This window comes from Gastrolobium bilobum, unplaced genomic scaffold (genome assembly GCF_033153095.1).
Source record: "Gastrolobium bilobum isolate Gb01-03AN ecotype WA unplaced genomic scaffold, APGP_CSIRO_Gbil_v1 utg68897, whole genome shotgun sequence".
Classification (NCBI taxonomy): domain Eukaryota; kingdom Viridiplantae; phylum Streptophyta; class Magnoliopsida; order Fabales; family Fabaceae; genus Gastrolobium; species Gastrolobium bilobum.
Window position 1 is genome coordinate 1 of NW_026896330.1, and position 10,120 is coordinate 10,120.

The window sequence follows — 10,120 nt, forward strand, 5'->3', positions numbered from 1 at the left end:
GGTAATAAAAAGATGACTTGGCGAGAGATGCTCATGCAACACAATGGTGAAACAGATGACTGGGAAGGAATGGATTGGAATTTGGAAGAAAATGTTGATCAAAGTGCACCTGCGGAGGAAGAGGATGTGAATTATGGTGGGATTAAAATGTGGACAGAGGAAGATGGTAGAACTCATTTTGGTTGTACTAGAAAAGCAAGAACAAGAATGCTGAAGGTTTGGGAAAAAGCTCTCATTGTAAAACTACTTGGAAGGAATACAGGAGTGGCTTTCATGAAAAAGAAGATTGAAATACTATGGGCTAGAGCTGGAAAGATTAACGTTACAGATGTAGGTAATGGATTCTATGTGGTGCAATTTAGCAACAAAGATGATCTTCTTTTTGCTCTAAATGGTGGTCCTTGGATTATTTTAGGCCATTATTTATCACTCCGACGTTGGGAGCCAGCTTTTAGACCAAATGCTGCAAGTGTGATGAAGATTGCAGCTTGGGTGCGATTACCGGGTATCCCACTGGAGTATTATGATGAAGCCTTTTTCCGCCGTATTGGTAACTGGCTAGGTAAAATGTTGAAGATCGATAAGACAACTAATGAGCATGTAAGAGGACAGTTTGCTCGAATTTGCGTGGAACTGGATCTTGCTCAGCCTTTGAAGGGTGAATATGTGTTGGACGGAGCAACTAAACAGATAGAATATGAAGGTTTAGGCCTTATTTGTTTCCATTGTGGGCGCTATGGACATAGTAAAGATTGTTGTCCTGAGATACCAGTTGAAGGAAAGGATAATCAGCAAAATCAAGACGGGATAAAAGATGAGGCTGAGTTTCAGAAAAATGGATTAGGTCCTTGGATGGTGGTGCAACGTCAACGTCGATCAAAAATTCAAACTCCAATGGCGGACAACAGGAAGCAGGAACCGGTTCGAAGGGAATCAAGGCGTAATCAAGGGAGTAATCAAGGGAGTAATCAAGGGAATAATCAAGGGAGTAATCAAGGGAGTAATCAAGGGAATAATCAATGGAGTAATCAAGGGAGTAATCAACCGCAATCAAATCAGCTTGTTATGATTGATAATCAATCAAATTCCCGTTACGCTGCTTTAATGGGCTCTAATGAAGATGATATTACTCATGATATCCCAGCGACTAATCCGGATGCTGTTATAAATGACGTCAATATGGTGGGCTCTCCTGTTAATATTGATATTAGTACATCTCAAGGGTCCAAACACAGAAACCCTAGAAGCCGTCCTAATGTTGAATTACAGGAACACCCCAACCGATTTACGTTAAGTGGGATTACGACAGGTCATGAAAAAGAAAATCAAATAAATGGGAAGATAGTTGACAGAGGTACCTCAAACAATAATACAACGAACTTGAGGAGGCAAGTTGCGATTCATAATAGTAAGGACATTGGAGGTAAAAGCGGTGGAGATTCCATGGTGGCTAGGAGTACTGTTGCTGATTATAACAAAGATTGTTATCAAATGGAGGTGGATAAGGATGGTCAAAATATCAACGGCTTAGATCATGGCTTGTCCCAACCAAAAGCGCCTGATCCAAGTAGAGATAAAGGAAAGCATATCCCAATAAACCATAACCTCAATATTGAGGTGGAGATGATTTCAGAATCTGAAACTCAGTGCAATGACAATGGGATGGCAGTGGACCCACGATCCTGCCAAATTACCATTGATTAATGTCTTTAGTTACATGGAATTTCCGCGGGGCGGCTAAAAAGTGCTTCAAATCAACGTTTCAAATGATGGTTCGAAGGCATAAGATTGAGGTGGCAGCTATTCTTGAACCTCGAGTAAGTGGTTCAAAAGCAAAACAGATAATAAAAAAGCTGGGTTTTAATAATTCAATAGTGGAGGATGCTCATGGATTTACGGGAGGTCTTTGGTTACTATGGAATAATGATAGGTGTCAGGTTCAAGCATTAAAACAGACCCATCAATTTATTCATGTTCGTGTTACATTGGCAGATCATCAAGCTTTTCTTTATACTGTTATCTATGCAAGTCCTAGAGAAGAAATTCGGAAGAGACTTTGGGATGATTTACTTCAGTTATCAGAAGATATCTCGGTTCCTTGGTTAATTGCAGGTGATTTTAATGAAATTGCCTTTCCAGGTGAGAAACGTGGTGGTGCTCCAGTTGATACTAGCAGATGTAATAAATTTGCTTCTCTTCTAACTGATATAAAGATGATTGATCTTGAAGGAATAGGTTCTAAATTTACATGGCGAGGACCAAGATTTCTTCATTTAGATAGAGTCTTTAAACGTTTAGATCGAGCTTGTAGCAATGCTGAATGGAGGTTGATGTTTCATGAAGGCCAGGTTCGAGTGCTTCCTCGTATTAACAGTGACCATAATCCTATCCTTATTACCTTAGAGCCAAGCAAAGTTGATGGGGTGGAACGCCCTTTCCGTTTTCATTCTTTTTGGTTAGATCATCAATTTTTTAACAATTTCATCAAGGAAAACTGGCGTCAGGATCAAAGAACAGTTGATAGTCTTCGTGATTTCACTCCTCTTATTAAGCAGTGGAATAAAGATGTGTTTGGTAATATCCATCATAAGAAGAACAGGTTGATTGGTAGGCTTGAAGGTATCCAGAGGGCAATTTCTGAGCAGAATAAAAGCCATTTGGAAAAGATTGAAGGCAAGATAAGGGGTGAACTTGAACAAGTTTTAGAACAGGAGGAACTTTTGTGGTTTGAAAAGTCTCGTGCTACTTGGATAGCTCAAGGAGATAGGAATACAAAGTACTATCATACGAAAACAATTGTTAGACGTAGAAGGAGCAAGATCTTGGAGTTGAAAGATGATGCTGGAAACTTGATTAGAGAAGATCACAACATTGCACGAGTAATAAATGCTTACTTCTCTAAACTATTTTCTGAAGAAAACCATGATCGTCCTTGGGTCCAGACTCTTTGGCCAAAGGTGGACGATGAGACTGCTGTTAACTTAGGTGCTCCAATTTCAAAAGATGAAGTCAGACGAGCTTTCTTTTCTATGAAAGATTCGAAAGCTCCAGGGGAGGATGGCTATACCGCAGCATTCTACAAAAAGAACTGGGAATTTATTGGTGAACAGATTTGGAGAGATATCAAGTATTATGCAGAAAACCCTTCCAGCATTGAGGAAGTCAACGGTACTCTGATCACTTTGATCCCCAAAGTTCCTAAGCCAATGTATGTTTCTCAATTCAGGCCTATTTCTTTGTGTAATGTCATTTATAAGGGTATGAGCAAGATCATTGTGGATAGGCTTAAGCTTACAATGGAGAATTTAGTTTCTCCTTACCAAGCTAGCTTCGTGCCAAATCGTCAGCTTCAGGATAATATTATAGTAGCAAAGGAGCTGGTTCATTCTATGGGGAGAGTAAAAGGAAAGAAAGGTACAATGGCAATCAAACTGGACCTTGAAAAAGCTTATGATAAACTCAGTTGGAGTTTTATCTATAAAGTGCTTATTGAAGTTCAGTTTCCTGATTGGATGATTGGTGTTATAATGGCTTCTATAACTTCTAATCGTTCGAAGGTCTTGATAAATGGTGTGGCTTCGGATTGCATAGTTCCTCAGAGAGGAATTCGTCAAGGGGATCCAATATCTCCTTATATTTTTGTGTTGTGTGTTGAGAAGCTTTCCCACTTGATCGCTGAAAAAGTGACTATGGGTTCGTGGAAGCCTATTAGAGTCTGCAGAAGAGGGCCGAGTGTATCCCACCTTTTATTTGCAGATGATATCATTCTCTTTGCGGAAGCAGATATGGAGCAAGCTAAGGTGATTATGGATTGTATTAATCTCTTTTGTGAGATGTCGGGGCAAAGTGTTAGTGCAAATAAATCTTTGATTTATTTTTCCCCGAATACTGATACTCAAGTTGCTACAAGGATTGTCAACAGAATGGGCTTTAAGCGCACTTCTAGTATTGGCAGATATTTAGGCTCTATTGTTAAACAAGGGAGATATATTAAAGCAGACTATGGAGCTATCAAGGATAGGATACGTTCAAAACTGGATGGTTGGAAAAGCCATTGCCTTTCTTTTGCTGGTCGAGTTACTTTGGTGAAATCGGTCATTGCTGCAATCCCTTCTTTCCATATGCAGAATGGTCTTTTACCAGTAACGTTTTGTGATGAAATTGAGCAGATACAAAAGGCTTTCATTTAGGGAGATCAGGATAGCAGAAGGCGGGCTCATTTAGTAGCTTGGGATCAAATGTATAAACCCAAAGATAGAGGTGGTTTGGGAATAATTAACCTTCGACTCCAAAATGAAGCTTATATTCATAAACTGGCGTGGAAGATGTTAACTAAGAAAGATGATTTATGGGTTAAGATTTTAGTAGCCAAGTATGGTAGAGGTCAAGACTTAAGGAGAGGTATAAAGGCAAAATCATATGACTCTAAACTTTGGCGTGATCTTGCTAAATGTTGGAGTAATTTCCTTGCTGGTCTTAGATGGGAAATAACAGATGGTTCTGAAGTAAAGCTTTGGACTGATAACTGGTTGGGATGGGAGGAAAATTTGCAGCAGTTGTCGAGCAATCAGATGCCGTGGGAGGAGAGTCAGAAATCAATTGCAGATTACATGGTGGATGATGGTTTCCGTCTTGAAGTTGTTCATCAATTTCTGGAGTCAGATTTGGCTGATGCAGTAACAAATCATCTCAGGCTTATTCCAAGGAATGGGGAGGATAGATTAGTTTGGATCAATAATCATCACTCAACTTCTTTGGTTAAGGTCGCTTACTGTAATCTTATGAACTTCCCAGCAGATGTTCACACTAGCTTATGGAAAAAAGTTTGGTCGTGGAATGGACCAGAACGAGTGAAAGTGTTTATGTGGATGACTTTGCTTGCTAAACTTTCAGTGCGCAGCAGAACCAGTAAGTGGAGCGGAGGTTCAAATGTCTGTCCCAGTTGTCCAAATCATGAGGAAACTATTATTCATGTTCTTCGTGATTGTAGACATGCTAGGAAAATTTGGCAATCTTGGTTTACAGGTTCGATACCCAATTCCTTTATGAATTCGAATTTGCAGGATTGGTTGACTTTAAATATCGATAACATGTGGTCCTCCAATAAAGTGAAGGACTGGAGGGATATTTTCTTTACTACTTGTTGGTTTTTGTGGAAGTGGAGAAATTTGGAGATCCATGAAGATCATTTCTGTCATGATGAGCAATCACAGGCTTCAATTTGGATGTTTGTCCAACAGATTCTGCAAGCCCGAATTTATCAGCGCCGTGGTGATTCCAACGATAGCGTTTGGACAGCCCCAAGCAAGGGTGGGTTAAGTTGAATTGTGATGGAGCTTCTTCTAGTGGCATGAAAAAAGCTAGTTGTGGTGGTATATTAAGAGACCACAATGGATCCTTTTTGGGAAGCTTCTATTGTAATTTAGGTTCCTGCAATCCTCTTGATGCAGAATTATGGGGATTACTGAAAGGTTTGGAACTGCTTTGGGGAACAGGATTAAAAAGAATAGAGCTAGAATGTGATTCTAGCCAAGCCATCCAGATGTTAAAGGAGCAACATGAAGATCCTAGGGACTCTCAAGTCACTAGCAGATTGAGATTATGGTTAAAAGCAGATTGGACTATTCATCTTGTTCATACCAAGAGAGAAAACAACAAATGTGCTCATTGGTTAGCTAAAGCTGGGCAGACTAATAATCTCCATTTCAAGATTTTTAAAGATCCTCCTCCTCAGTTGATGGAACTTATAGTTGCTGATGCTAGAAATATGTCTAGCTTGTTAGTTTCTGATTTGTAATTTCTTTGTGTTTCTGGGGCTTAGCCCCTCTTTATTTACAAAAAAAAAAAATATACATGTCCCGAGTCGTTTGTATTTTATTTTATTAATTCGTGATGTTTCTTTTATTTTTTAGATTGCTTTGCTTTTCATAACAATGAATAAATTCCTTCTCTGTAACTGCAAGGGTGAATACGTAGTTTTTTAATGTTTGAATTAATTGACCATTCATAAATTGATTGATTGATTTATTTTTAAACTCTGTAAATAGTTAATGCCTTCCTTCTAAGAATTTAAGTTATGGAAGATTGTTGAATTGCAGTGCATATTGCATTTGTTCAACCAGTTTTTGTATCATGTATGTATAGTAAATAGTAAGATATAAAAATATAATAAAAAAAATATAATATCATATAAATTTAAATTCAAAAAGAATCCAATCAACAAAATACATAAGTAACTAAAGTTTAAATCAGTTATTCTCCTACTCATCAATCATCATGACTAATATTATCACTATCAGCATCTATAGTGATATAACTAATACTGATTTTTACTGATTGATTTTTGAATTTAAATCATAAATCATTAATCAAATCTTTGTTTTTTTTCTCTTATTAATAATTATTTTTCAAATTTTTTTAATATAAAAATTGTCAATTTTGATTTGATTTTCATATCATACTATACACAATTTGATATTGTAAGTCTGATACAAGACCCAATCTGATACAACAAACTGATACGTATCACAAAAATGCGAAATCATATCGTATCGCATGATATGTATCATGCGATACTAGCAACTATGAATCAAATAGTTTTTTTATGAATCAAATAGTTTTTACTAATTGAAGATGATTTATATGAAAAAGAATTGGGTATTGATTAATTTAAGAAATCTCCCTATCAATTAATTGATCAAATATTAGTTAGGTTAGAAATGAGGTCCTTATGAGTCTTTCTTAATTAGAGATTGCTATCAGATAGCATATTGTCATTAGAAACGAGGTCCACACGCGCGCGTTTTAATTTTCTCTGCTAGGGTTCAGAGTTACGTCACGGTGGTGAGATGGAATCGAAGGAAGGAGATCAGCAAACACTGACGGATGAGGATGGATCTAGACTCACGCGAGATAGGAGCTGTGCTAAGGAGGAGTTTCTTCCTCGGGAGGGGAAGAAATCGAAGGGTGCGGCGATGAAGGATGCTACAATGGATGAAGCCATGCTTGAGGAAGGTGGTAAGGGGACTGATCCAGTTTCTCCAGTCCGAGTGAGTCCTGTTGCGTTGAAGACTGAGGCTAATGGTAGACCTAGCAGCAGAATGGTGTCCTATAAGGACAAGTTGCTTAGGTTGAACGGGAAGGGAGGACAATCTGACAGTGAGGATGAAGATTGGGTAACGAAATAGAAAACGGAGGAGGAAGAAGCGGATCTGATTGAGGGCTTGGATCACTCTGTTGAGGAGGACCCTTTATGCCCTCGTTATCATGTTCCGATGGATGAGCACAAGAAGGATTGCGAGAAGTGGAGGATGTCTCTCACCATCAAACTCTTAGGAAAGCGGATTAGTTTCAGATTTCTGATGAATCGGCTGCAGAGGATGTGGAATTTGGTAAGTCCTTTTGAGACTATTGACTTGGATAATGGATACCTCTTACTGAGGTTCCAGGGTGATGTTGATCATAGGCATGTCCTAGAAGAAGGTCCTTGGATCGTCAATGACCACTATGTGGTAGTCCAAAGGTGGAGACCTTTTTTTGATCCATATGACGAAAGTGTGAGGAAGCTGGCTGTTTGGGTAAGGATACCTGGACTCCCAATTGAACTCTACACGGCTCGCCATCTTTAGTGTAAGAACCCGCACCGTTAATTAAGGAAATTAATCAGTTAATTATGAGTTTAATGAGATAATTTCATAATTGACCCTAATAATTATATTGAGGCTCTAGTAATTATAGTAATTGAGTTATATGCTGAAAGTCGTTTTTCTGACGAAAAGTGCAGATACCGGTTCTGCTAGTCGGTATAAATGCGTACCAAAAAAGTATCCCGAAAATTTATAATAAGTGCATGATAATTACTAGCATAATATGTAGGACTTGTAAAACGAGTTTCAAGTTAAAATAATGAGAACTGGTGCCCGAAACTGGTACTGGCTATGAAAAGCGCATACCGAAAAGGTGCTCCGAAAAATATAAGAAAAATATGATAATTCCTGTAAAATTGAGTAGGTTAAGAATCTTGAGTTTGGGATTAAAATGCTAAGCGTAGCAATTAAAGTTAATACTGTGTGTTTAAGCGTTAAGCCGCTATAAATAGGCTTGTTGGTCCAAAACCCTAGGTATTTTTCTGTTGCTACGTGACTCTTGGAGGGGCTGATCAGGTTGTTACTGTTTCATTTCCTTCTCCTCCATTTTGGTGAGCTTGAGACCATTTCCTCCCTTTTCCCTTCATCTAAACACTTGTAGCTTGTGTGAGTTGGCCTTGGGAGGGTGTGGAGTGTATCATTCTGAGTTTGTGGCCTCTGTGAGGAGTGAAGTTGCTGACTTTGGGGCTGTCTTCTTGGGTTGGCTTGTGTGACCTTGTTCTTGACTTCTTGAGCTTCAAGAAGCCACCTTTTGGCACAGAGGGACAAGCTTGAAGTATATTTTCGTAGCCTTGTGAAGTCAGATCCTTGGGGTTGCATTGAAGGCTTCCTTTCTGCTTCATTTTCGGAGTTTAGAGCTCTTGAGGTGAGCCTTGATCACCTTAGTGTTATTTTGAGGCCTAAAGCTTGTTTAATCAATTAAAAAGAGGAACTTTAACCATTTGAGTAAAGGAATGTGTTTTTGGGTTCATAACATGTTGGTGGTTATCTGTTTAGGGAGTCATTGGACTCCGAATCGCTTTTGGATCCTTAAATTTGGGATTATGCAGAAGTTGGCTCGAATTTATGCATTCTGTTGAAGAAGTATTCGAATACTTCTCGCGTAGTATTCGAATACTTGTTCATGGTAGTCGAATACTCCTTGCAAGAGTATTGGGATACTTTTCTGGGAAGAAAAGTATTCGGATACCTTTGAAAAAGTATTCGAATACTGGAAAGTATTCAAATACAGTAAGGTTTAGTATTCGGATACTTGGGTATTCGGATACTGGGGGGAAAGTATTCGGATACTTGGTAGTATTCGAATACTTTAGTGAAAGTAATCGAATACTTTCTGGAGAGCTGGAGTATTTGAATAGTACTCGTAGAGTATTCGAATACTTCCTGCAGAAACAGCATGTAATGAGTTAAAATGAGTAGGAAAGACTTAATCACTTAACGTAATCTGAGCTATGATTATTGATGATTAATTATGGTATAGGAAGATTGTGATTGTGCTATTTGTGGGCCTTGAGCTTGTGTGGACTCTTGGCATTGGATAGTTAGCTTGCAAGGTAAGCTTTCGTGTCCTCGGTTTAGCCATGTTGTGGTTCCACCATGTGCCATGGGGGTATGGTTATATGCATGTTGTGTTACATGCTTTGAATATTTGAAATGTTGTTGAGCTTTATGTGTAATGGCTTTTAATATGCATGTGTTATCCATCTTGACGGTAAGCATGAGTATGTGGCGTCATACAAGACGGTGATCCGGGGTGGATGCAAGTAGTATCTTGCACTATTTATGGTTATTAGACGTATATAAATCCTGCATTTCTCTGGCCAGTAGAATAGTATTGACACACATGACATGATTATCTGCTGCATTGCACTGTTTTAGAAATGATATTGATGATCTGCTTTTGAACTTATATTGCACATGTAAGTGAGTTTGGGGTGGAAGATCCTTGAGGACCCCTTGCCTTATTGAGATTTCTTGTTTAGAGATCTCACCCCACATTTGGGGAGTGCTTATTTCAGGTTCAGGTAGTATGGGGACTGATGCCTCTGGCGGCAGGAGGCCAGAGCTTAGTTGATGTTTAGTGTTGTTCATATTATGCTGGAATGACTGGATTGGATGTTGTTTATGTTTTCCACCATTATCTTTATGTTGCTGTTGAGTTGAGACTTTCGTTGGGCTTTGTTGCCTTATTTGGGTGATCATTGGAGTTGTCCATGCCACTATATTGTTAGTACTTTTGAGTTGAGTTGTATAAACTGTTAGATGGTCTGGTCTATGTTTTGTAGTTCTGTGACTAGAGACTCGTACTTATGTTATTTATTTAATGAGGTAATTCAGTTAGCTGTTTATTGCAATGTACATACGGGCGATGTTTTGAAAATGGTTAAGTAATCAAGTTGGTAATGATTAATGACATCATAATTGAAAAGAAAAAGATATTCCGCAATTTTAATTAAGCGCAGCTTAATACCATA

General features: G+C 38.5%; 1 protein-coding gene across 1 annotated transcript; it reads left to right on the forward strand.

Annotated features, from left to right (window-relative positions):
- Nucleotides 1-12: 12 nt before the first annotated feature.
- On the forward strand, nt 13-1,704 carry LOC133298982 (uncharacterized). Its single transcript, XM_061498365.1, has 2 exons — nt 13-964; nt 1,145-1,704. Exons 1-2 carry the CDS (start codon nt 13-15, stop codon nt 1,702-1,704), a joined length of 1,512 nt encoding a protein of 503 aa, XP_061354349.1.
- The last annotated feature ends 8,416 nt before the right edge of the window (nt 1,705-10,120 follow it).

Coding starts and splice junctions, on each gene's coding strand:
- LOC133298982 (XM_061498365.1), top strand. CDS start 13: ATGACTTGGCGAGAGATGCTCATGCAACACAATGGTGAAACAGATGAC. Junction 965..1,144: donor TCAAGGGAGTAATCAAGGGA/GTAATCAAGGGA, acceptor ATGATATCCCAG/CGACTAATCCGGATGCTGTT.